General features: G+C 43.3%; 1 protein-coding gene across 5 annotated transcripts; it reads left to right on the top strand.

The window, feature by feature from the left end:
- On the top strand, positions 1–27,750 carry LOC8033709 (protein BANP). Of its 5 annotated transcripts, none has more exons than XM_002405407.5 (9): positions 1–157; positions 297–408; positions 3,611–3,774; positions 3,893–3,900; positions 3,979–4,068; positions 7,734–7,973; positions 12,769–12,890; positions 19,759–19,956; positions 27,523–27,750. In XM_002405407.5, the coding sequence occupies exons 2-9, from the start codon at positions 301–303 to the stop codon at positions 27,709–27,711; spliced, it is 1,119 nt and encodes a 372-aa protein (XP_002405451.1). In that variant the 5' UTR covers positions 1–157; positions 297–300; the 3' UTR covers positions 27,712–27,750. The 5 variants fall into 5 exon arrangements, with proteins under 5 accessions (XP_002405451.1, XP_029827828.1, XP_029827830.1 ...); XM_029971968.4 differs by having other exon boundaries at positions 3,611–3,792; XM_029971970.4 differs by having other exon boundaries at positions 1–193.
- Positions 27,751–27,795: the final 45 nt, after the last annotated feature.

Genomic DNA, 27,795 nt, shown 5'->3' with positions numbered 1-27,795 from the left:
TCGCCATTCTCGGTCTTGTTCACGGATCGGTAGTCTCGTTGGTCTCGTTCTTAGTCATCGTTCGTTGCCATCGTCGCTTTTTGCTCTGTCTTTCGTAGTCTAGTGCTACAGTGTACTAATTAGTACACTGTAGAGGCATTATCATCAACCAATCAACGTAAGGTTTCTTTCCCCTTGCATTGTGGGTTTAGAGGTATGTGGGTCGCCATGTCTCTTGTTCACCGTGAAAATGGGCCGACAAGCGTGAAGTCAGATTAGAGGCACTAAATGTATTGTTTTTGTCATTTGTTTGTCAGGATCATGAAACACCCCAACAGCACTAATCACATGATCACAAATGGTGAAGAGTCTGATTGCGTGAGAGTTGCGAAACGTCCACGAACTGGCGACATGGACCAGCCTCTTAGTGTAAGTTTTCAAATTTCCCTCACTGCTGTTTATGTTCTAGCAGTCTCTTTGTAAACGTGCATTTCGTCGTTCGATGTTTCAGTGTCACCTTGAAGCGAATGGAGGGGGTACCTGTAATTCTTAGAAGTTGTTGCTTACCGAAGTCCATTAATTAGCACAAGGAATGGCCCAGCACCTGGTCGGAGCAATGCGCCCTCAAATCATCGATTTCATTATTCGACCTGTCTGTTTTTTTTTTCTCTCTTCATACGCTGCAGACTGGTACCAGTCTTTGTTTCTTTTAATTGCTGAATCTACTCGCTTTTCAATATTCGGTACTGCGCTGTTCATAGCACATGGTCACAGAACGAGCTCGCACTCCATTTTACTAGGGCTGGGCGTCGATTAAAATTTTTAACCCGATTAATCGCCACCATTTAATCGATCAATTAATCGGTGTTGGTAATTTTCAAGCATAATCTTTGAAAACGGCCAAAAATGACTAATGTTTTTGTGTGTGTGTTTTATATTGCTTTTGCTGAACATGGAGCTCAAGAGCGCGATGCATATACAATTTTAATATTGAATCAACCTCGATGTGTGATTCAAAAGATGTTCAAAGGCACTCACACTCGCAGATTATTACTTCAGCTGCATGAGGAAAAGAGGTTCGTTGATATTCTCCGCAAGAGCGACCTGCTCTGAATATTTGCAATAGTCTCTGCTGCGCTAAACGGAGACTTGAACGCCGTTGGAGTGGCCGGGACACATGCAACCTTCTGCACTTCTCAGGAGTTCCAGATATTGCCCCTATATTTTACTTTAGGCTAAAATTTAACTTAAAGTTTGCCCTTCATACAGGTGCATTCGTCCACTTCTGCATAGCGAAGTCGTGTAATATTATTTTTTTTGTGTGTCAAAGTTTTACTGATTAACCGGTGAAAAGAAAATAGTCGGGATTAAAGCATTAATCGGTAGGTTAATCAATCAATTGCCCAGCCCTACATTTTACTTTCAAAAAAGAAAGAGTAAAGCCATACGCACTCCGGAGTGCACTTCGGACGGAAATGGCTATACGCACTCCGCGGAGAGCTCATGCCGCTCGAGCCACCCTTTTCGAACGGCGCGTGTATTACTGGGGAGCTTGTTAACACTTCCCCGCTAAATTTAGCGGGGAGATTTACCCATAATGCACCACGCGGTTACGCCGACGGTGACACCGCTTAAGCCGGAAACGGGCGCCTAAGAGGTGCGCTCCAAAAATTTTCGGGCCAAGAAAGAAGGAATAATGTGCGAGAGAAATACAAAATATGCCGGACCGCCAAGTTTACACTGCTACTCAATAGATGGCGCCAGTGTGTCCTCTCGTCATAAGAGATATTAAGAGGTCCGAAGGCTTTCAGTTTTAAGAGGTTGCAAGTGTGTGAACGAGCCTGTACGTCCGTTGCAGCATTGTTAGTTGGTTAAAATCGCGACTCATTGGTACCTCCAGGTACAGATGCCCGTCGCAATATTTTCTTTTTCTTTCTCGTATTTTCCCTCTCTTTAGGGCAATTTTTTTTCTCCTTTAAGACGATTTCTTGCAACGTTTTCTGAGAATGGCGGACATTCGAAGCAATTATTAAGAGAGATGGAATGGTAATGTGATACAAACCCGCTGTTTACAGCAGCAGGGTTTCCGGCAGACTTGTTGAAAACTGGCACAACCTTCACATACCACTCAAGTCTCCACGCGCACTAGCTTTGGCAGTGTTTGCTTCCAGAGTGTCTTAAATAAAGAGCTGTTTCGAGGGGGCTGCCAGGGTGTATAAATGACAATAGACCCTCGGCCTTTAGCCAAATCAACTTTGCTCTCAGCCTGAGCCAGTAAGGGCTACAAGCAGGTGTAACAAACACGGCAAAGATAGCAAGAAGTGTTTTCATATTAAAAAAAAAAAAAAAAAATGCAATAAATTGTTTTAAAGGAGGGGAAAGAAAAGAAAGAAAAAGATGTATTTGACGGGCATCGAACCCACCCAGCTTCAGCAGCCTGGATGTGCGAGGAACACACTCCAGCCCTTTCAACAAAGCTGAAGGTACGGATAAAGTTGAGTTTTTAACCAATTCACGAATGCTGCATCGGACGTAACACAGTAATAATTCACAATATTTTTGCATTTACGTCATGTATGAGCCGTAAAGCGAAATATACGCATAGGTTGTGTAGGTTACACAGGACGTAACTTTAACTTTTATTTCGGGTTCCGCCGGACGTAACTTTACTCTATTTCGAGTTTGGTTGGACTTAACTTTAATTTTCATATTCGGTTACGTCGGACAGAACATTAATTTTCATACTAGGTTACGTCGGAAGTAACTCAAAACCTTGGGGTAAAGTTACGTTGGAAGTCACTTTAATTTTTATTTCGGGTTCCGTCGGACGTATTGCTAGACAGTGCATACAATGTTGTACAAAGTCTATGTAGTTCTTACAACCATATTTTGTATAAACTACTTCATGCAGTGTGTGACATGTTCACCGAACTTTCTTTTATTTGTGGTGACGCATGAGCATAGTGCATCTTTTGAGCTCTGCTTAGGGTGCCTCAATGTCCTTCTCTTTAGGGTGATGCTATTTTATGTAGTACCTGATACCAGCGGCATGAGCTCACAGGGAAAATGCAAAGAAATAGCCGGTAGCAAAATGCCACCATAGCCTAGAGCTTGTACTGGGCTGCAGAACAAAAAAGAAAAAGAAATGTTGAGAAAAAAAATTGTCAGATGTCACCGCTCTAAGCAGAACGCACATGAAGGCACCCAGGCCTGCAAGTTTGGCTCAAACCCAGATTGAGAATAGTTGGTCGCACGCAGGGGCGGATACAGGTGTTACCAAGGGAGGGGGGGTCAGCATATCAGATGTTTAAGAAGCCCCCCACCCCCCACCACACCCCTTTCATTGCCTTAAGATTTTGCACATTCGGAATTCAAGAGAGGGAGTCAGGACATCCAGACCCCCCCGCTCCCCCCCCCCCCCCCCCCCCCTCTCTGAATTCGCCACTGGTCTCATACTGTATTCATACAGAAGAGAAGTCATGGTAATTGAGACAGCTGTAGGTCATTCAAATAAAGACATATCTAGAAAAGGAGATAACAGGCAATTGCTCCACAAATTCTTGAGAAGTGTCTTCCGAAAACATAAATGTATGAATCATTTCCTTTTTTTTTTTTTTTTTTTTTTTTTCAGGTTTTGTTAGAGTCTTTTAAGGAGACAATATTTTCCCGGCTCGAAACATTAGAGAGTAGGATAGATGCCTTAAATGAGCAATGCCAAACTCTGGAAGACAAGATTGATATACTCTCGACAGCAGTGAAAGAAAATGTGTCGACAGTTCCTTCTAGTATTGCAAGGTACGTCCATCTTCCAAGGTAAATAGAGTGGCTTCCACTTTACAGTTTTTTAGCGCTATCGTAAAAAAAACCTGTTGACCTACAAAAAGTATTAAAATGCAGTTTGTTTTTCTTGCAGCTCTGCAGGTACAGAACTCTATCCTTATGAACTTTGTCTTGCATATAAAATGCCTGCGTATTTGCATAACTGAAATTCCTGTGTAGGCTCTCCAACGATTGTCTCTTTGGATGAAGAACCAGGGACCACTTTTGCAGCAGGATCGAGTGTAACATTGATCACCCTGAACACTGAAGGTAATGACTTCAATCAATCAACAGCATGCTCCTGGAATTGTTTAAAATGAGTTTGGGCAAGTCTAATGAATGTGCCTCTATTTATACCTATCCATGAGAGCTACTTGCAGAAACCATGCCTCTGAGGAAAATGTGTGCAAGTCGACTTCATTGGTGAAGGTTTGTTGTGGCTGTGCACAGGGTAGCTTCTTGGTGGAAATTCAAATGCAAATTTGCAAGCAGAATTTGTTGATATTCTCAGCTGAAGGCTCTTGCTCAGTATTTCGTTGCACTGATCCACGGCAAGAGTGATGACTTTCAGGGCACAAAGTGCAGGTACTTAAAGCTGCTTTAGTTTATATGGGAATACTATTTTAAACCACTTGCAGCTTTATGTATAGGCTTCAGATTCTGAAAAAAAAGTGTTTTGCCAGTGATAGTAGCCAAAGTAGTACATTCGCTTACACTTGACAGCCAATATTTGTGCTAGTTGACGTTAGACATGCAGGTACACATTTTAGGGATGACTGCTTTGTATTTCGTTTAAAGAGAAACTGAAACAGTTCTGTATTTCAGAAGAAAAAAAAACAAAACAAACAAACATATAAATTGTCTTTATTTGGCCTCCAGAATCATGAATATCAAAATTATATTTTTGACTGATGCACCAAGTAGCCTCAACAGTGCTTTCAATATAGTGCTGAAGCCCCTCCTTCCCATTGTGTTCAGTGGGAGGAGGGAATTGTGACATATTATACCGAGATCTCAACATTTCCACTCCTTCTGCATGCCTTACCTGGGCAGTCCCCAGACTGCCGTCCCCAGACTGTTCAAGACGAGTGTAGCTCGTCTGCTTTCTCCGGTTCACAAGCTCAACCGTTTGGGATCAACCAGGCTCGCTCATGGCTTAGTTTGCAGCTCTGCCAACAGATAGCAGCACGGAATTTTTTAAAAATTTTGCTCACATTCTGTTTGTGGCAGAAACATAATTTTGAATGCAACAAATGTAGTTTTGAAGAGAGCAGTTCAGCAGTTGAGGGTCAGAAATTCCCTCAAAACTTTAAACGGTTAAGGGGTTTATGTATAACATGCACATACACCCAACCCAGTATTTGTCTAGTGTAAAGTGTGTTTGGCGAAGCTTCGACTTAAATCTTGAAAAATACAACATTCAGGTATGTAGCCCCATTCGTGTACAAGACTGGCTTCATCTGGGGAAGTTACATCTGCTGTTGATTGATTTAGTAACTTTGCTAATGTTTAGTAAATTCCATGTTATCTATAATTGTAAAAAAGTATAGAGAACTTTACCTGTTGCTGCTTGCCCTGAATGAATGTTCATTCATTTTATGGTTTAATAGATTTCCAATAGAGCAGGAGTGAGACTCGGCAAGTAGGACCACAAAGTTTTTAACTGTCTTGAACTGAGGAGCCGAAGACCAAGCACACATTTGAGCTGGTACCACACATACCACCTATGGTGCACGAGCACTCTGTTGTCTTCTGACCTCTATTTGAATGCTGCTGGTAATTAGTACGGTTGTGGGTGGTACCCTAGATGTGAAAGCAGGAAGTTTTTAGCAGACAATCTGTGAGGTGGCAGTCTGTAAGGCACTGAAACCATCCCTAATTTGGTCACGAGTTCAGAACCTTGGTGTTGTGCTTGCTAAGGACAATCATATGCTCCTAGGAAGTGAGCGGAATATAGCTGAGCTGCTCGGTGAGGGCGGCCCCCATCCAAGCCTTGTGAATTACGACTTGCGCATCCGAGGAAGTCCCTAGAAGCACGATTGATGCTGAGAGCTCTGAGCACTGCATTGTACCGCAGAACTAGCAGCTCCTACCTTGGTGCCGTTCCTGCCTGTGCAGGGCCCTTTCGGCCTCGGGGTTCAGTCGTGGTTGGCGATGTTTGGTGAGGCGAAGTGCAGTGAAGCGCAATGACGTCCTCAGAGTGGTTGGAAAGATCTCGCTCACCAGGACGTGCTCACGCACGTCGCCTCTGTCCCAAAGTGGCCCAGCAGCCCGGCTCGGAGCCTAAAGCACTTGGGTTTTAATGTTTCTTGCGTCTCATAACTTCTTGCACGGCATTGAAGACAGCGGGCACAATCTTTACACACGTCGAAACAGTCGAAAGGGCCTCCACGTGCAAAGCACTGGAAAACGTGGTGCGGCTGGTGCTGGAAACACAGCTTTAAGGGGGGACACTACCCAGAAAAGTCAACTTCTGTACCGCTTGCTTGGTTTAAAAAAATATTTGCAGTGGAAGTTTATATGAGTGGCAAGACCATCCCTGCCAAATTTCATTGTCCTCTGTCAGTTCTGAAACTTGTTACGAATGTTACAATATGAGTCAATGTGTTCACCTAGAAAAAAAATAAATAAAAGATTGTGAATTTTATGTGTAATATTGTCATAATAATCCCCATAGCACATACCCAGCTAGTTATATCGCTAAATTGCATTGTTTTTCATAAGTATAACTCTATAAGAAGATTGCAAATTTTTTTTTCATATCTGCAGTTTTTTTTATAAAGGTAGTTTTTGTTTTAGCATAAAAGGATGTTAAAGTAGAAGAAGCTAACCAGTCAGGCATGTTCCTCACAAAATTCCATCCTAGAAAACCACCCAAGATTAAATTTTTATTGTGTAATAGGAAAACGATAGTTTTCTTAAAATTTATGCCGAAAAGTGGAACGAAGAAAAGTGCATTCAAAGTGCTCCAAACTCTACCTTTTTTTTTAGCATCGGTGGACCGAATATAATTTATAAAAAAATTAACTATGCAGTGTAAACTAATGAAACTTTCTGGGAATACTCTCTAGACATTGGTTGATGTAAATATGGCATATTTCAAAATCAACTTTTTTTGCAGAAATTGTTTTTTCTGGGTAAAACCTGAAAGTTAAGAAGGGACCCCTTAACTTTGAGGTTTTACAAGGCGTGGCGCCACCTTTGCGTAGGACTTGATGCAGATCAGTGGAAACATTGACGCATCGGCTTCATTCGAAGGACGATTGGAGTCAATGCACTGAAGTCGCATTCATGTAAACACTGCTTTTTACTTCCAGAAAGGGACTGTAGTAAAAGTTGTGCTTATCCAGTGTATTTGCTTGGCCTGATGTAAGTGCACGTCTTCTTGCACATGGAATGAGAATTGTGCCTTTTCTGTGCCATTCTGTTCATAGCTAATTATTTCTGCACACATAGATATACCCTGGCTGGTGTCACAGGATGGTTTTATCGGTACAAAGAATGTCCCGTGTGCTCGACTGAAGCATAATTAACAGTCCCATCTGTTTGCTGGGGCAACAAAAAACAGCAACCCTCTAGCGGCATTGGTTGGGACACTGCTTGCTTCTCCTATAGACCTTTTTCGCAAGGGTGCCGCCATCTTGAATTGTCGTCACTTCCAATATGGGCGAAAACATTGTTTTGCCGTCGCCACGCCAATAGAAGGCATTTAGGACATAAACGTAACCGTCACACATTCTTGTTTTGCCTCCCCTTTATTTTTTACTATTTGCAGGTTAAAACATTGTGATATTTTTTCGTCCCCCCCTGCCCCCCTAATTGCAAGGTTTTATTAAAAAAAAAAAAGAGAGAATGGGCAGTGTTTTGTGTATTGTTTGATGCCAAAGGTAGCCTTGTTGAGTTTCATGTTTTGATGTAGGGTCTTTCCTCTACAGCCGATTTTCCTCATGGGTCTTGGCTTGGAGATGAGAACAACCCCGAGGTGCGGGTGCGTTGCCCCATCAGTCCGACCACACTCTTCCACATTAACACGACATGCACCACTCCTGAGAAGATGGCACTGACATTGCTGGACCACCTGTTTGACCGGGAGACACAGGCGTGCTCCAACATCTCCGGCTCAGGAAAACACAAGAAACAGCGACTGGACCCTCTGATGATCTATGGCATCAGATGTAAGCAGCCATTTGCTGTGTAATGAATGCATTGCACTGCTGGCCCAGATGAACCATTACTGCTTTCTCACATTTTTCTTGCACGGTTACTACAGTTGCAGGGGTGGAATGGCTGCGCCATTTGCGCCATTTTGCGCCAGACGCATTTGTCTGCGCCATCCTGCGCCATTTTGCGGAAACTGCGCCACTGCCAATAGCTTGCGCCATTATGCGCCAAATCGCACAACGTGCGCCCAAAAAAATTTTATTTTGTCTTGGTTTCGGTTTCTATCGACTCGACTGGCAACAATGAGCACGTTTAGCTTGGTCGGCCCTGCAATCCTTTGTTCTGTTTATTCTCCCTATGTATCTCGAGTCGGAAGCGCGCCTAAAAACTCGGGGATCGGATTCCAAGCGCTACACCACCTGCATGCGACTGGATTGTTATTCTTCAACCATCAGTGATTAAGCAAGTCGGCCAAGGTGAGGTCGAGTCGTTAAGCGTCAGATTGCCTGAGGCTCTGCGGCCCGGGATCCAGAAGTCAACCAGTGGAAAAAAAAAATGAGCAAAAGATTCCGTTTACTACTTAATCGTTATAAGTTGGAACCGCATTCCCGCAAGATAAATTGTGATTTGATAGAACTGGAAACGCTGTCCGATCCGAAATTTTGCCGTCCAGCGAGCGGTAGATCTGCTCGGCGTACTTTAACCTTGCTCTTGTTAATCGCTTTGAATACACTAACTCTGTTAATCGTAGTCTGCTGCTTCGATATTGAGTTGCACAATAGGATAAACTCGAAATTTGTTGCCCTGTTCCTCCACGCAGCTGCACGTCCGTTGGTTATGCACGTCACGTGGTTCGTACATATAATTACTATGTCGAGCACGTGAGTTGTGCGATAAGCAGTGCTGGTTTGCATCTTGAGCAGCTCAAAGCCACTCAGAAAATATCAAGTACATTATCTTCAGAAACGTATGGTACTTGCGTTTTGGCTCTCATTAAGGCTCACAAAGTTCCAAGTTTTCGCATCTGTTACACTGTTATGTGTTATCCCATCTACCTAGGTTCCTAACCTCTCATGTTCATCTGTGCTGCTAAGCACTATTGAAATTGCTCCCGTGCTCGTCTAAGACACAAGCTGAAGTGCAATGAAAACTGATCTGAGCTGCTCCTAGCCTGCTCCAGAATGTAGTTTTAGCTGCTCCCAACCTGCTCCAAAACAGCGGTTTCAGCTGCTCCCGTGACTGCTCCCAAATACATTTGATGAGTTCCACCCCTGAGTTGTTAATTTGGTAGAATGCACAATTTGGACAGTACCGTCATGTCTCATTCATATAGACCTGTTACGAACTGTAGTATGGACGAAATTTTCGGCGGCCAATCTTTCGCCATCCAATTTTGTCCCGTTGATCTGAAAGCCCACAATCTGGACTATGGACAGCTATTTTGGGGAGGAATTGGGTGAATACAGACATTTTTGTCTCATTATTATAGATGCCATTACCCCAGTTTAAAAAATGAAAGGGTCCAAAAATTCCCCCGAGATATTGGGGAACCCAAGAGGTCACACTGTGCACCCGGACGTTTTTTGCGGGTCTTGCGATAACAGCTGTTCACCAAACAATATTTTTGGGGGGTCACGTGACACCCCCCCCCCCCCCCCCCCCCGCCGAGAACACGTGACCCTCAGTACCTTTCCCTCCTCCTCCTCAAGAGCTGCGCACTAATTCGGCGTTACAGGAAGTTGTAAATGGCTTTCATTTTTTATGTTACAGATATTTAGCCAGAAAAACGAGATGGTCAATCTCTTGGGGCTGGCATTCTTTCGGAACTTTACAGTAGTCTCGTTTCTTTCCCATTTGTGCAGACGTGTTTCTCTGCTGCATCATAGTTTTTGATTATATAAGCTCTATAAGATCTGCTTATTTCTGTAAATGCGACTGGTTTGGAAAGTGCTCCAAACTCTGTTGTGGTTTGCATTCTGTGAAAACGCTGACCTCTGAGGAGATGAAAGTTAAGCAATTTTTCCTTGTAAGATTTACTTATTTATTTTTTTCCGAATTGCGTAGGTTTTTTTTTTTTTTTCTTCACATATTGGCAGCTCTTTTGAATCACATCAATTTCTACTTTCTACATCTTTGAAACCCGAGTCTGAGGAACAGAAAAAGGAGACTACACATGTCTTCCCCTTTTTTGTTCTTTGGTCTCGGGCTTCCAAGGTGTAGGAAGTTCACCAGTTCGCCTGTATCTTCCCTGTTATTTTATACTTTCTTATTGCAAGGTGGCAAATTCCATGCCAACTTGCTAAGAGATATGATGAGAATCTTTAAAGACAATGCATTGGGATTTTTTTTTGATAGTGACATTTTTGATAAACCATCACAATTTATTTTTTGTGTTTCATCATTGCGCGTCTGTCTCGGTCGTCATCGAAGTGTTTGCATACATTACGCGAGCAGCTTCTTGCATTCAGTTGTACTTAATACAGCGGGTGGGACACCCTTCGAGTGGGCCATTTTATGTTGCCCACGTGACTAGATTAGTTGCCATCAATTTTATTTAATTCGACATACTATTAGTCCAAGTTAAGACTTCAATGGGAGTGGTAGTGACAAGCACACTTTGAAAAGCAAGGAAAAATAAAAACAGCAATCGAAGCACATGCAAATTGCTGGTACACGAAATACAAACAATATAAACAAGAAGCGGCATCAGAAAAAGCCGCACGCTCATGTGTTCTAGAAAAGTGATTATGACTGTACCATGTTTGCATCACCTTTGGATCTCAACTACCGTGTCTGCTTGAGAAAAAGTACAACGTAGACTCTAACCAATTTCTTCAATGTGCCCGACGTTTCGAAGCCAGCTCGGCTCCTTGTTCACGGGTGACTGTATATGGGCCCAAGGGTAGCAACCTGTCGTCGTTTTCTTCTCTTCTCTCTTAGCTTTGTTTTCTTCTTCTGTTCCTGTGTGTGGCGCATTTTAGCCCGTGTATATAGCTGCTTGGAAGCGTTCCGGTGGATCGGTTCAGGTTGTTGCTTGTATTTTGTATGTGCCAAGATTCTATTAAGAGCCGCTTTCTCCAGTTTCTTTCTGTGTCGAGGATGGAGCTGCTGTCAAAGCCAATGGCGTGGCCGGTCTTCTGAGCATGTTCCGCCAGCGCGCTGCCTTGGATGTCATTCTTCTTAACATCATACTTATGTCTACGCAGACGTTCCCGAACGTCTGCGTAGGCATAATTATGATGTTAAGAAGAATGACATCCAAGGCAGCGCGCTGGCGGAACATGCTCAGAAGACCGGCCACGCCATTGGCTTTGACAGCAGCTCCATCCTCGACACAGAAAGAAACTGGAGAAAGCGGCTCTTAATAGAATCTTGGCACATACAAAATACAAGCAACAACCTGAACCGATCCACCGGAACGCTTCCAAGCAGCTATATACACGGGCTAAAATGTGCCACACACAGGAACAGAAGAAGAAAACAAAGCTAAGAGAGAAGAGAAGAAAACGACGACAGGTTGCTACCCTTGGGCCCATATACAGTCACCCGTGAACAAGGAGCCGAGCTGGCTTCGAAACGTCGGGCACATTGAAGAAATTGGTTAGAGTGTACGTTGTACTTTTTCTTAATACTTACCTAACCAGGCGGAGTTCCGCCGAAATCTTTACATTTATGTCTGCTTGAGTAACAGCCGCACTTATGAACAAGGCCCTTATGTCTACTTTTCTGCAGAACATACAGCCAATCATTGCATTCTGCATAAAAAGCACAGCGAATTACAAGGTTGAGAATGCGATCCTCCGTAATAGTGCTATCTGAGCACATAGCATTTTTGCTTGAAGACATTATCTCTTTCCCGTAAATTCACTGCCATTTTTCTGCTGACCGCGGTGATTTGCTATCCCTGGTGCTCCGCAGGAAAGCGGACCCAAAGGCTTTGTTCATAAACAGCGCGGCTGTTACTCGAGCACATATGCTATGCTATTCTCATTCCAGAAGTCCTTTTAAACTTCAGCTGCTTTGTACTTGATTGCTTGAATAACAAGATGTTATTTGTATACCATAACCCAACTAGTCCATGTGGTTCACACTACAAATATTTCCTGGATATAACAAACATAATTGCTTAATTTTATTTGTTTTGTTTTCTATTGATCACCTAGTACAAGGTTTCGTGTCTGTCAATTCTTATCACTCTAAAAATCACATGTGAGGAATTAGAATATCTTAGTAACTCTTCAGCCTTCTGACTTGAGGAGGTGCAAATATATTTGCCCATTTTACTTCATTATATATTGGTACTGTTTTTGATAACTCTTCAGCCTTCTGACTTGAGGATGTGCAAATATATTTGGCCATTTTACTTCATTATATATTGGTACTGTTTTGGATCTACATCCCAATGATTTTGGACACTGTTCAGGCATTAAGAAATAATAATTATGGAAGCAGATTTGAATAGTATGTTCAAATTTTCAACCACAATATCACCCTCAGCAGAAAAACAAGTGTACTATAGAATACTGTGCATCCGACCATTCCACACTAAGCGCCCATTCCCAAATTTGTAAGATCTGAAAAATATGCACAGCACATTGATATGAAAAATTGATGACCGGAAAAGTGCCAATCCCCCATTTTTTCGTGATTATCTCTAAGTCTTGAGTGGGTGCTTGCCCGGTATTTTACGGTAAATGAGCTGCCTGTTTGTGCAGATGAGTGAGCACTTTTCTTACTGACGTAGGTGAGGCAGTGTTACCATGCTTTTAAATGCACACATGAGGGCCTGTTTTGTTTTTCTGTCTCCAGGTCACTTAACTCACTTGTTTGAGGTTACAAATGCTGACTGGGACCGGATCAAGCTGAACATTGACTCGAAGTGCCGTACAGCATTTAGACGAAAGAAGAAAGGTTTGCCACTAAACACCAAAGTGAGTTTGTTTCCAATGGTTCCCATTTTGTGGTACAATCTTTTTAGGCTACAAGCTTTTTTAATAAATGCAACTGATTATTTGTAGTAGTTCACAAGCCACGAATGACAGCTTAACTGTTTTAGTCAGCATACCTTCATTGTAAATGTTTGGTAGGCTAGGGACCTTTCAGTCATGCACATGCACTTGAAGCACCGCTGACTGGTTAAAATGAGAGTACTTTGCAGTTGGTTTGCACGCCTTTTAATGTTTTGGGTTTGGTTGGGGTCGGGGACGCTTTTGCTGCAGCATGTGACCTTCAGTTCTGCACATGCAGCTGAAGTGCTACTTATAAGTTAAAGACATGGGTTCTCAAATTGGCTTCTCGAGAACCCGCTAGAGTTCCCCAAGCCCCCGAATTCACTCATTCATTCTTATCCGAATAGGTCTGAGCCATGCATTGATGCACAGTTATGAGCCAAACTCACCTTAGTGTGTGCATGATTGTCAACAAAGCCTCTAGGTCACTGTGCTGCTTGAATATAAGAATGCCGACAGGGGCAGGGGTTCCTCGTCTGCCATTTGACATAGATAGATGTACCTCGAGACAGCAGCGCGTCAGAAGATCCCCAGTTGGTCGAGATTAATCCTCAGTTCTTCGCTGGGGCAAGCCGGATGCCCTCCGTTAATTTGGCACGTTGATCCTCCAAATTCGAATATATGCACTTCAAAATCAAGACGCTTGAGAACTCCCAAGTTAAATTGGTAGAGCGTCTTTAAGTTGGTGTACCTCTATTGTAGACATTTTTTATTCACCGGAAACTTCTGCCTCCAGAAGTTCGGATCTTGTTTGGTCAGCGCTGTGTCCTGTTGTTTCTTCTACTTCGTCCTTGTCTTTGCGCTGTTTTGTTTTTATCATGTCTACTTACCAACTAGCCCAAACTTCTACGTTAATCAACTAAATTTTTTATTTCTTTGGCTGCATGTTACTTGTGTTTGTTACCTGATCTATGATGTTTTCTAGTCAAATATTTGGGAGTTTTGACTCTGTGTAATGTGTGGCTTGTGTGATAGTGGCAGTATCCTCGATGTTAGTAAATGTTGGTGGTAACTACACTTCTTGCCTTTTTTAGGGTGTATGTAACACCTCTGTTAAAATCTGAGTTTAGTTGCATATATAGACACTTTGCTCTATCGACTATTGGGCACGAGCCTTATTTTTGTGATGGTTTGCCGCACTTTAATTTATGTTTATCTATACTTATGGTATATGCTTGCACTTTATATAACTAAGTATCACATTTTCTTTTAGTCGATTGCAGTTGCATTTTGCTTCAATTTCAGTCTCAAATCATGAATTCAAAATAGCCATAAGAGGCAGGCCAACAGAGCAGCTAAGATTTTGAAAATTTGTGTTGGATAAGGTGATATCAAAGTTATCTAGGTAAAGTGATGGGCACTGCATTGTTTGCTTGACCACCTGATTGCTGGTTTGGCATTTTAGATAGACTATTTAAGACATCATATGATGCACTTTTAATACTTTTTCTTGCAAAGTGGTGGTTTTTATGTGCCAGGCTTATTTGAATGTGCCAAGCATGTGCAATGAGAGTGTCCTGTGCTACTCTGAAATACTTCACTCTTTTTACCTGCTACAACAGTCACTCTAGGAATCTGATCTATGTTCCCAGCACCACTATACTTCATTCACCCCCAAGCTAAGACTGCAATGGGAGCTACGTGCTTGCCGGACCAATCAGCAGCCTCCCTCTTATCACCTAACCCTGCTCTCCGCATTTTGGTATGGCTGACAGCATGATGACGTGGCGAAAGAGAGGCGTATGACTTGCCCAACGAGGACGTAGCTTCCACCGCAGTTTCAGCTTAAAGGAGTCATGAAACGCTTTTCCAACTTTTTCCTGTTTAGCTTTCCTCCTCAACTCATAAATCGCGCATTGCACCAAACAGTTCAAGAAGTCGGAAAGGGGGGAGTCCCCTCTTGCTCGGAACCTCGCTTGTGTAGCCGGACACAGCCATTGTCCCCCTAGAAGATTAGCCCGTCGCTCAAAATTCTGACTAGTTGCTTTCCCCACCCCGTTCACCCCGAAGCTGACAGTGCTGTGGAAGCTACGTGCTCGTTGGGCCAGCCACACACTTGCCACGTGATCACGCTCTCTCGCGCATACCGACCCGCAGAGAATGAGGTCAGGTGATGAAAGGGAGGCGGCTGATTGGTCCGGCAAGCGCGTAGGTTCCACCGCAATGTCAGCTTAGGGGTAAAGGGATTAAGTGAGGTCCGGTGTCGTGTGACGTGCGCTTGGGCCTGGCGACGCGCTGCGGGGGCCCGGTTATGGTGGCTAGTAACCCGGTGACGCGCTGCGGGGTCCACGGATGTATCACAGTGAAAAGGCGGAGAGTTTACGAAGGGAAGGAGGTACGAAATAGTCCGCTATGTTTTGCAAATTTTTGTTGCGAAAGTCAGGCTTCTGACTTTCTACCTTTGTTCTTTTGGCCCACTGAACGATGTGCTATTAGTAAAATCCCAATATAAATTGATTTGCTCCAGCCCAAAATTCGTTTCATGGGTCCTTTAAGAGTGAACGGAGTATAGTACCCCTTTTTGTGACCCTCACGCTTACTGCCTCTCTTTACCATAGTAAGATGATGCTGTGAACTTATCCACAGCACTGTCCATCTTCTGTGTGATTTAGAACACATTTGTAGCTTAGTTGTGCAAAAAATAGCATAAGTAATGCACAAATTGTCCATAAATATTTTACATTACCGTAATATCATGAGCAAGCTCCCACCCAAAATTTGGAGATAGTCTCGAAAAACTGGGGGATGGGTGCTTATTTGGTCGGAGAGCAAAAATGCAAAAGGGGCCATTGATGGGGCAGGCTTCACTGCTTGCACCCGTGCACGTGCATCAGGCTTCTTTGCTTTGCACCGGTGAGCTCGGAGAAGCTGCTGATGTGGGGGAGCGTCTCAGCTCGCAGGAGCGTGCTCGGAAAAGCGGCTGATACAGTGGCCATCCATCTCACAAGTTTTGCACAGTGTTATGAAAGGTACAGGGGCGAGAGTGTAATGCAAGCAGTTGCAGAGTGGAAGGAAGAGGAATTTCTCTTTTCCCAAGACTTTTGTATTTCGGAAACAATGCTTTTCTGCATGCCCATCAGCAGTCAGCTTGTCGCTCGAAATTTGTACAAAAGGGGCTTTTTTTTCTCTCTCCCACCCATGGCTTCCACAGCCCTTTGTAGAACTTTTCAGACGGAGTGTGCTCACAAGTCCGGGAAGGGCGCTTGATATGTTCTTTGCTCATTTTTTGAACATTACAGAATTGGTTGGTTGCGACATTGGCGCATACATTGCAACGGGGACACATGCTTGCTATTTTACAATAAGCAATTCTCCTTGCAGTCATTGGTGGGGCCGTTTTTGGCTCTTTCTTCAAAGTTGTCGGACTTGCTGGAAAAGGCGCAGGAATTAAAGACTGACCTTGGAAAGTGCTTTGGGTTGGGTTGGTTTGTGCATCCAAGCCCCCCTTAGCATAGAGCTCATATTCCATGGTACCATTGAGAAGGCAAGAAGGCGCATTTATATTAATTCACTTTTATGAGGTAGATAGCTAGATATATTTATTGAAGTGCCTGTCAACCGCTGAACAACCTGGGCAGCAGTGCACTGTCCTCTAAAACCACAAATATAAACAAGAAATAAAGAACAACAAATTCAAGCAAAAATGTTTTTCTTAATAAAATGGGATTGGGCATTGAGCAGATGGCCTGCACATCAGGATAAAAAGTGTCTTGGCACTTGGAGGTCTGCCTAGATTGTGCACAAAACCTTTTCACTAACAACTCTACACAACCAACAGAAGCATGCACAATTTTTTGCAGGAAATGCTAATTTCTTGCAGTGCTTCTGTCGTGCAGAGACCACAGACGGGTGCCCACCAAGAGAGAATTGTAGTTGTAAAGTGACGGCAGCCAATATATCCATCTTACATAATGGTATAAAGTTATGTGGAACATTTTTAACTAAATTACTGCATGACAAGACGACAAACTTCTATACTATTGACGCAAATTTGAGATGCGATCTCGCAAATGCACAATAGAAGTTTAGAAGACACTTGAAGCAAAGAAATGTTTCATCGGCCGTAAAACTATGCTTGGTCAGTGCAGTCCCTGGCTAACAGTATGAGTAACGTGTGAGTGGAAGTCCAATTCGGACTGAAAAAAAAACACCAAAATCTTGAATGCGAAGTTCTCACCATATTTGTTCACGAAATAGGGCATATTCGAAGACCAAGCTTTTTTTCTTCCTGGTAGAAAATATTTCTACTGATTTACTAAAAACCCCGAGACTGGGACGAGAAGGGACGGATAAACACAAAGTCTAAAATATTTGAGACTTTGTGTTTTTTCGTCCCTTCTCGTCCTAGCCTCGTTTTTTTTTTAGTAAAATGTTTAACCACCACCTGCTCGTTTGCGCCCTAACCTTTGTTCATTATTTCTACCATCTCTTTTGTGTTCAGTTGAAGCCCATTCGTCAAGTACCATTGTTCAACTGAACATATGTGACTTTGTACCTGAACACGGTCGTTCCCATTTTCTACCTCGCGGAGTGGTTTAGACCGTTGGTTAACACAAATATTTCTGAGTTCCTAATGCTGAAGGCTAAAATGTTTATAGTTGATATAAAATTTTACTGACAAACATTGTGACTTAAAATAAAACGTTCCTATGACAGTTGACCTACAGTCATGAGCAGTGTCTACCATATTTACTCGAGGAATAGCCACACTATTTATGAGCAAGGCCCTTGCGTCTGCTTTTCCGCAAAGCACATATACAGCCAATCATCCCGTTGCGCATAAATAACATAGTGAATAACTAGATCAAGAACACGAGTCTCCATAAAAATGCAATCTTCACAGATGGTATCTTCGCGCGGAGACGTTATCTCTGTCCTGTAAACCGCTGAAATTATGCTGTCGATCGCGGTCATTGGCAATCTGCGTGCTCCGTGGAAAAGCGAACCCTCATGTTTTCTTCATAAACAGTGCTGCTATTACTCGAGTAAATGCGGTAGTTATGTGCACAGAAGCCAAATATTAATGTTCTATTTATCAAGCTGTAACGCATCTTCAGTGTTATACACAGAAATGTCGCTACACTCCATTGGGACTAAAGCTGCTCTGAACAACACTTTGTTTCAACCGTGTGCCCTGATTTAATTGCTTATGATGTAGTTTTTCAAATTTGCAGTTGACGTTTTAATGTCTGTAGAGATGCATGCGTGGATTCTAGCAGTGCTCAATTGTGAGTTTAGCACATCGAAAGTGGAAACATTGCTATGAACATTCATATCTGGCAAACAAGTTCATCTGCTCCTCATGCAGAAGGTTACAGTGACGTCATGGCAGCATGCTTCGATTGGAGGATGCGGTAGGTAAACAAATGCGGCAACTTCTAGTCGTAGCAATGGCTACCTTGCCTTTTCTGCGGCTGTTGGAAATCCGCCCTTTTTTAATGAATGAGGATTCTGCCTGCGAGAAAGGGGGTGAGGAAATGACTTGGAAGGGTACATTTTTTCGTGTGACGGGAAGAAATTTACTCTTCGAGCTCGTGTACAAGCCGTTGAGTCAAAACGTTGGGTAGGCTGTTTACCAACTGCGGTGCTGGGGTGAATGGAGCCTGGCTGTACATGTAATCAATCTCTCTTAACTTCCTCATGCCTCCCTTTCATGTGCAGAGAGTGGCATTTTGATCGACCTGCTTGCTGTGTTCACGTAGGCTAACATTGCCATGATAGTGTTCATTGTGGGACATGTGCTATGTCGGTGCTCAGCGTGCCTTACCTACTTCAGGAGGTGTCCAAGTTAGGGGGGGTGTCTGGCTTGACAGGTTTCAGTGTTATGCATGATGGTTAGTCTAATTGCCATGGAGCTGAACCTTGGACACACTGACACACAAAAAATTATCAGGACTTCAGGTGTTAGCAAAGTTTCTACCCATTGAGTTTTGCGCTTCCTTACAAGTGAGGACAAAAGGGAATGCAGAGGTGCATTGTGAGGGTTGTTCTAGCGACATTTTGCCAGGGACAGATTTATGGGTCAGGCTTGGGCGGGGTCTGCTGAGATACCACGTTACGGCCGAAATGTTGCCCAGATCTATTTTGTTGACCCGATATTTGCTATGTCACTGAAAACTCGCCTTTTGGCTGGTGAATATAAATTTTTTCATTAAAAAAGTTGACTTTCGGGGGCTTAGGGGGGGGGAGGGGGAGGGGGCAACCTCTTTCCCCCCCCCCCCCCCCCTTTTTTTTAAAAATCTGCTCGGCATTTTGCTGAGAGCAGTGGCTTCTGAGGGGGGTATATGATGACTACCGTGATAAAATTTGTTTCCTAACCTTAATCTGGAGGCCAGTCTACATGGCCTTGAATGATACTAGGTCAGATTTGTTTGTGGTATGAAGTCGAAATATTGAGGGAGTTAAGCATGTCGTGTAGTTGGTTGCATGGTGCGTGAAGCAAATTTAGTCACAGAGGTTCAAGTTACATGCGATCTAAGCCAAAAGGTCGAGAAGATGTAGATTACCACCGGAACTGTGTAGATAGTTCTGGAAAGATTTCATGTTTGTGTCTGTTTTTGTTTGAATCTCCATTTGGCAGTTTCGAATTCCAGCTAAGGTTGGGCTGCGTAACTGAAGTTTTGTTTGCACTTTATACAACCCCAGGTGATCTAAATTAGTCTTCAGCCCTTCACTGGGTTGTGCAAGATAGCCTTTGTTAGTTTGGCCATAAGCTCCAAAATTCTTTTCCAGAATTGCATGAAACTGTTTTTGTTTGTAACAGCCCACAACTTTTTTTTGTTCTGCCCAGGTGATGACCTCATCATTGGAGGTATCCTCCAGCACAGCACAAACATCTAGTGTTCCGCCGAGTGATGTCTCGGATGATAGCATTAACAGCATTGAACTGGTTCCTCAGGCTTCAGAGTTCTGCACATTTTCACTGCAAACAATCGAAGATGGAACCAGCGAAGATGCTGAGCTGGCAGCGACAGTCCCAGAGGGACAGGTATGTTCCTCTACCTCAGGAGAAGAGTTTGCAGTGTGGGAGTGGAAGGCTTGCACCTCTTGCATGATATTACAGCTCTTTGGTTTATTTATTTATTTATTTGAAATACTATCAGTCCTACACAAAACCAAGATACGAGCGGATTTGCACATCACAGAAATACATGCTCAAAATGCACAGATCAATAACATGTATACAACACAACGATGAAATGACAACTTTAGGTACTGCTGGCAAAAATCTGAAACAAGGAAACTAAATTCTTCCAGAGTTATAGCGGTCACGACATGTGCTGGGCGCTCGTTCCATTCTCGCGCTGTTTGCAAAAAGAATGAGTACTTAAAGGGGTGCGGAAACAAAATTTTAGCGCCGATCTTTCTGCATAAATATGGGCTAGGGACAGGCACCACCTCGGAAATGTCAATATCGCGCTGTAAAACACAGGAGAACTAATTTTAAACTTAATTAAACGATTTCAAATTCGCATCTGGTGGATGGTGGGAAGTTCTCGTGACATCACTTGTGGCATAGGAGCAGCGCCGTTCTGCGGCAATACGGCGTGCCGGCAGAATTAGCCTAGGCCTGAACGCTTTGGCAAAGCCTTGGCGGAGAAAGCCAAAGCGTAGTTGGCCACAGTGAGCTCGTTCTCGTTGCGGCTCTATGCACGACACGACCCGAGCGTGCTTCTGGCACGGCCTGTATTAGTTGCTGCAAGTTGCGAGCCGACGTTAAAAAAGATGTTTGAACTACGAGAGTGTCAGCAAGAGCCACGCAAATACCTGTTCACACTCGGAGCGGACACGCGCGTTTGATCGAAGTGTTGGATTCGCTCTGTTAGACCGCGTTTCGGTAAGCGCTTCTGGACCAATCTTTTACGATTGCAACTTGATACTGACATGACACTCGGCAAAGAAAGGTTGGACCGACAATCGCATAGCTCCCACGAACTGCTATAGCTCGACAGTGACCTAGCGTCGTGTCAGAATAAAAATGGCATACTAATAACAAAGTATACATACCGTGTTGCAAAGGTAATCCGTATGGCGTTTATTTGAGCTCTATCACACAAAACAAGGAGATAGAATCAATGAGAGTCTCTTTTCGACGACAGCGTTCGTCACCGCTGTCTCGGAAAACAAGGAGATGGAGATGACAAGGGGAAAAGATTGACCTCTGAAACTTAGTTCAGGGATCAAACTATTCATTCGGGAAGGGTCCACAAGGGTCACGCGGGCATATTTCATTCAGCAGGCCAGCCGGTCTTGGCCAAGGACCGCCGGAGGAACGGTGCGCCGAGTCAGTGTTGCTGCTAGGCCTACTATATTCTGCCGAGCTCGCTTGGTCGGTAGAATCCTGGCTGTTGTAGCTCTTCTCGGGTGTTTGTGGATCCTGCGTTCTTGATCGTCGTTGCCTGTTTCAAGTGCTCCTTCCTTTTTTCTTGCTGGTTGAAGTCGGGACGCACGAGAAGAGCACGTAGAAAAATAAATGTCCTTTGGTCGTCGCTACCAAGTAACTGAACGACGCTATCGGCCATGTCGATTTGATCGTAAAAGCTGCGGAGCTGTCGTAGGATTCTGTCGTAACCTGCGCAAAAGTTACGACAATTTCGTTTCGAGAATACGGGTTTTCTCTCAAATTTGTCGCACGCACTTTTTCTACGTAAGTTCGCTTTGAGAATCCGACCTCAGAGCTGGTTTTCTCAGTGGTGCCGTGGTTGCCGACTTGCCGTGGTGCAGCGTGCGTGCAGCCCTTGCACATCCCAAACGGCCACGTTGTCACAGGTCGTAAATCGTCGACGCGCCACCAAGTGGCAACGCTCGTAACCACAACATCCACGCCGTAGCCTTTCCCGGCTGGCACAAGTGACGTCACGAATGCGCCCAATATCCCAAGACGCATCGCGCTCTCCGATGGCTGATTTTAGAGCGCGCTCCCAATCGGGCTCCTCAGGGTGAAAAGTATAGCCATCCGTTCAAAATACAAACGCCCGATTATGATTTACGGATATCATTGATCATATTAAACCTATTTCTGACCATAATAGGTGTATTTCAAGTTTCGCTTCAGTATCCCTTTAAGACAGTCCTTGGAAAACTTCCGTTCTGTCACATACCAAGTATGCTTGTTGCGGGTTATACGCGACATGCTCTCATCGATATACTGTTGCTTATTTACAAGAACCGGGTTATTTATTATGTTATAAAAGAGATTAAGTTGCTTCTGCTTCCTCTGCATTGAAAAATGGGTAGATTTGCCCTATTACAAAAAGGTGACACTGAGTCTAGCCGTCTGTAGCAAGAGAAAACAAAACATAACTCACGCCGTTGTACTTTCTCCAGACTTGAAATGAGATATTTAACATGCCAGTCTCAGACTTTACTTGCATATTCTAGTAGAGGTATTATTAGTGTCTTCTATGCTGTGAGTTTTGTTTCTGAGGAAGCGAGTTTACGAGAGTGCCTGATGTATCCTAGTCGCTTACTAGCTTTTCCGACTGTATTTACTCGCACAATGAACGCACTCGCGTAATGAACGCACCCCCAAGTCGGTTCTCAAAATTTCGACTTTTTTTTCACTCGCGTAATAAACGCACCCCCAACTCGGATGTCAAAATTTTGACCCCCTTCCCCCGCGCGCACGATATGAACGCACTTTTTTTATCCTGGTGCAGCGAGGTCGCGAATGCATGGGCAGCGTGAGCAAACAAAACGCCTTGCAAAAGGCGTTAAAAAAATTCGCAAAGTTCCAACGGAAGCAAGAAAAAAAAAAACAGAGTAGCTTTTTTTTTTTTTTTTTTTTTTTTTTTGTGCACAGCGCAGTTTGGACTTTGGGTTCGTGCGCCGCCGCGCGCAAGGAGGTAAGAAAGAAAGCGCTCTAAGCGAACGAAACAGCTTGCGAAAGGCGGCAAAAGGAAAAAAACAACAACAAACAAACAACGGAACTAAGAGAAAACAAAAACAAAGAGGAGCTTTTTTTTTTCTTTCTTTTTTTTTTTTTTTTGTACAGCGCAGTTTGGCTATGGAGGGTCGCGCGCCGCGCGCAAGGAGGTAAGAAAGAGGAGCGGAGAAGCCCTCTAAGTAGGGATGTCGCGAACCACCCTAGGTTCGATTTCGAAAGGTTTTGATATTTGCGAAGCCAACTGAGGTTCGATTTCGAAAAATTTAGATATTTTCGTACCGACCAAGGTTCGATTTCGAAAAATTCGCAACTTTTGACCACAGCGGTGTTTCGAATACGAAAATTTCGAAGCTTTCACGGTTTCTAAAATTTCGAATTCGAATATTTCGATTATTTTTTTACTTCAGGTTCGATAAATTCGAAGATTTCGAAATTCTTTGTAAAAAAAATTCGAAAACTTCGAACGCTCCGAATTTTTATAGACATGAAGTTCGAACAATTCGAAGATTTCGAATTTATTTTTGCATAAAGTTCGAAAAGTTCAAAGGTTTCGATTCTCTTTTAACGTTATAAAAAAAAAAAAAAAAAAAAAAAAAAAAAAAAAAAAAAAAACTTCGAAGATTTTGAATTTCTTTCTAATCCAAGTTTTCAAAGTTCGAAGTCCGATTTTCAAGTTTTTCCACAGTTTCAGTTTCAAATAACGTTTTCACGACTCACTGGTTTTCACAAAATCAAGTTTAGAAAAGTTAGGGTGTGATATCTAGATTCTGCGAAGTTGGTCAGGCAATTAAATGAGACGACGAGTGTCCTGGACGTGCTAGAATATTTGCCAGTGCAGGATTGGGACCGCCAGCCCTGGGAAGGGGGGGGGGGGGGGGGGGGGGTCTTCAACCTGCATCACGCAGTAGTGATTGCACGAACACACTGTTTTACGAGACTCATCCAGTTCGAAACGGCCAGGGGCGAGCAGGAGGTTGAGGCTCAGAAAAACCTTGAAGCGACCTGGCAAACTAGCTCGCCACCCCTTGCACGCTGGTAGTAATCCGATCCGGTGAAGTTTATAATTGTCCTGGAGGTTTATTTTCTGGGACGGAGGAATCGCCTTGCTAAAAGCACACAAGCTGACACAACTCGAGGTCGAGGAGCGTTCTACCATACAAGTGGCGTCGAAAGAGGAAAAACGGGGGAAAGAGGGTAGCGAAGGGGGAGGGGGGGGGGGGGGGTGCTTCAGCCTCCTTCCCCTTGCAGGTATTTCGGACTGTTAAAGAAAACAATACGGGGAAAGAGGGCGTGGTCGAGCTTATTTTAATCTGAAATTATTTATGCATATGTATAGCTAATGTCGCTCTTCACTGCATAAAAGGTTGCGTAGATGTTCATTGTTAGAAACTCGTTGTCAGAAGACACTGCTCGTCACATGCTTAGTGGTTCGGAAGTTCAAAGCTGTCTTTTCGACCTAAACACCTGTGCCGATAGTAACAAAAAAAAAAAAAAAAGGAATAAATGCGGGAATAAAAAGCAGGAAAAAAAAAAGAAAAAAAAAACTATCAAGAATTTGTCGGAAGTGTTCTATTCTTGCATATTCAGAGGTTCAGAACTTCGGAACAAGTTTCTTTTACCAAAATGTGTACAGGCTAAAAGAAACACGTCCCAGGAACGTGAAGCGAAAAAAAAAAGTTTTCTTTTAAGGACTTGCTGAACTTGAACTCTATTAGAAATCTTCTCCCATGAGTTAATTTATTTCTTAACGTGAAAAAACAATGAATATATTATTTTGTATTCTGCAGATGGCAATGATATGTACTGTCTGTGGTGTTAATTTAAATGCGGTACCTCAAACAACTTAGACGAAAATAAATATCAAGTTTAGGTCATAATTGCATGCAGATACATGTTTGGACATTTCTTCGAAACTCACGTTGAATAACAATAATCACATCTTAAGACGGCACTTACCTAGGCTATACATAGATCATTCTTAAAAAAAAGTATAACTTATCTACCATAAATAGCTCCGGCTGCAGCGTGCTTCAAATCTGGCACAAACGATAATCGTCAAAAACCCGTCGTCCTTCCTCGCCCCTTCGGGGATTTATTTCTTTAAACCTAAGCATGCCAGAACATTGAAATAAACGACATTGTCTTTCGTAAGGAACGCAGCACCGCGTGTAAAAGTTCGAGAAAAAAAAATTACGAATGTACACCACTACTTGAAATCAAATGAAACCGTCCGCCGGTCTTTCGAAGTTCGACGAACGTCGAACTTTTACCCTAAAAGTCCGAAGTTCGTCGAACTTCTGACTTTTCAGAATTCGAAAGTTCGAAACTTTTCGAATTCTCTTGATAAATAAGTTCGAAAGTTCGAAATTCATCGAATTTTTTGGTCAGTCAAGTTCGAAAGTTCGACAAGCATCGAACCTTGCAGCGCAATAAGTTCGAAAGTTAGAAAAAGATCGAATTTTTAGCGTAATAAGTTCGACGGTTCGAAAAGCGTTGAAATTCTTAGCTTAACAAGTTCGAAAATTCGACCTCCGTCGAATTTGACGATATAAAAAATTCGAAAAATCGAAATCTTTCGAACCTTTCGAACCGCTTGATTCGATCATCGAAACTTCGATTCGAAAAAAGTTCGCGGCATCCCTACCTCTAAGCAAACGAAACAGCTTGCAAAAGGAAAAAAAAAAAAAAAGGAGCTTTTTTTTTTTTTTGCACAGCGCAGTTTGGTTTGGGGGGGGGGGGGGGGGGTCGTGCGTCGCGCGCAAGGAGATAAGAAAGGTAAGCGGAGAGCCCTCGCCTAAGCAACGCCTAAGCAAACAAAACAGCTTGCGAAAGGCGACAAGACGGGGTCAGGCGCGGCGCGCAGAGATAAGAAGTTACTCCGATTTTTCACGATAAAAGGTCCGTTCATTATGCGAGTGAATACGGAGGCAAAAGTTTTACTTCGCGTAATGAACGCCCCCCCTAACTTTGCATCGATTTTTCGGAAAAAAAAGTGCGTTCATTCTGCGAGTAAATACGGTATATTGTTAATGTGCACTGTCCAACTTAGTTTTGAAGCTGTGGTACGACCAAGGTACCTAAATTCTGATACTCGGCTTAGTGCTTTTTCGTCCAGCAGTGCAGATATTCTAACGGCAGTCGTTTATGAGTGATCATCATACATACTGTCTTGTCTAGGTTTAATGACATTTGCCACTTAACACACCATTCAATGATCTCGGACAAATATTTGTGTAGCATAATTTGATCATTAACTGAATTTACTTCAGTATATATTACACAATTGTCGGCAAATAATCTGGCCTTTACAGGTGAATCTTCGATAAGGTCATTAACAAATACCAAAAACAGCAGGGGACCCAGAACCGAGCCCTGTGAAACACCCGAGTTCACATCACATTCACCCGAGCTAACCCCTTCAATACTTACAAACTGGTGTGCCCCCCAGCATGAGGTGTGCCCCCAGCATCAGGATGCTGGCTTTTGCAATGCATAATTTGTGTGGATTAGATTGGCACTTATGTTCAGTCTGCTACTTCAGTCTGTCCTGTCAGTGACTTATATTCAAGGTTCCGTGTTTTCGGATAATTCCGAAAAACTGCGAAAAACACCCGCAGGTAAAATTTTGGTCAATTCGGATTTATCCGATAAACTCAGAATTTTGATGTGCTAATGCACCCTCCCCCCCCCCCCCTTCCCCTCTCAAGTAAACTATATTTTACAATTAAGTTTGATCAGCACCCAGGGTCGATGGTCCTGGGAAAAAGCCACCACATTTATCTTTCAAATCTCGTACCATTTACAAAAGGGGTCTTACCGCTTATCTCGTCAAGGTTCAGCACGACATGTCATTGTACGTTTGGGTCACAACAAAAGCCTCAGTATTGGTTTCCAGTTTGGGCCATACTATATTTGTGTTTTAAGATAAAGGAGGGGTTGTCTTTTTGTAACGTTTGAAGCTATGGACTACAGAGATTGCCTAAAATTGGAAGAGGGGCAGTTGAAACTTCCCTATTATATCCTTTAGCACTCCACCTCTTTCGGCCGCGGGGTAGCACGGAGTAGGGTGGGATGAATACGTGCTTCCCAGTGACTACCTCCAAGGGCCCTAAACTCGTCGAACCCAAAGTTGGAGCCGAAAGTTCGCGGAGCGCGCCGATTGGACGCTGGCGGCAAAAGCGCAAAGTCATCGTCGTGGTAGTCCAATCGGCACGCTCCGTCAACTTCGGCCCCAACTTTGTGCTTGACAAGTTTAGAGCCCCAGGAGTTAATTTTTAAAGTATCGACATTTATCGAAGTCACAGATGTGTGCAACTTTTGCCGTAGGACAAATTAGTATTGCCAATGGCAATGGCACGAACAACAAATCCAGCTGAAGAAATATTGATATAGCACATTTTATTTTTCTTTATCTACCATATGTTTACACCCGGATATTATTTATTTATTTTTCATAAGAAGCACTGCAAAATTAAGCTCCAAATTTCAAAGATTTTGGAATTAAAGAAAAATAAACTCCTATAAGCTCCGAATTTTCGGAAAAAAATAAACTAAAAACCCCCTGAATTTGACGAAAAAATAAACTCCGAAAACACGGAATCCTACTTATAGTGCAGGGATTGTGTATCATAGCATGGCCAGCTGTTGACTTTTGATTTTGTTGCCCAGGTGTTCTGCACTGAACATGGGGATTTCCAGGTAGTCCATGCAACACCTGAGCAATTAGCCCAAATCCAGCAGACTCACCAGCTCCAGATATTGAGTGGTAGCCACATTCTGGCCACATCTGTTGACGGGTCTCCCGAAGATACTGCCACTGTCACAATCATCCCACAAGAAGACTTGATTAACAACTGAGAAGCCCCCATCAGAATAAAATCTTAGTCTCCTGTGTTCTATTGGACGCATTTTTACATGAATAATGGCAAGTAATTACTGCAA

Source organism: Ixodes scapularis, unplaced genomic scaffold (genome assembly GCF_016920785.2).
Source record: "Ixodes scapularis isolate PalLabHiFi unplaced genomic scaffold, ASM1692078v2 PGA_scaffold9__187_contigs__length_104089568, whole genome shotgun sequence".
NCBI classification, from domain to species: Eukaryota; Metazoa; Arthropoda; class Arachnida; order Ixodida; family Ixodidae; genus Ixodes; species Ixodes scapularis.
This window is presented reverse-complemented; position numbering and strand designations above follow the sequence as displayed.

What these genes read in the sequence shown, in the direction of transcription:
- LOC8033709 (XM_029971968.4), top strand. Translation starts at nt 301, where the DNA reads ATGAAACACCCCAACAGCACTAATCACATGATCACAAATGGTGAAGAG. An exon ending in ACATGGACCAGCCTCTTAGT is followed by an intron (nt 409 to 3,610) that starts GTAAGTTTTCAA and finishes TTTTTTTTTCAG; the next exon opens with GTTTTGTTAGAGTCTTTTAA. An exon ending in GTTTGCCACTAAACACCAAA is followed by an intron (nt 12,891 to 19,758) that starts GTGAGTTTGTTT and finishes TGTTCTGCCCAG; the next exon opens with GTGATGACCTCATCATTGGA.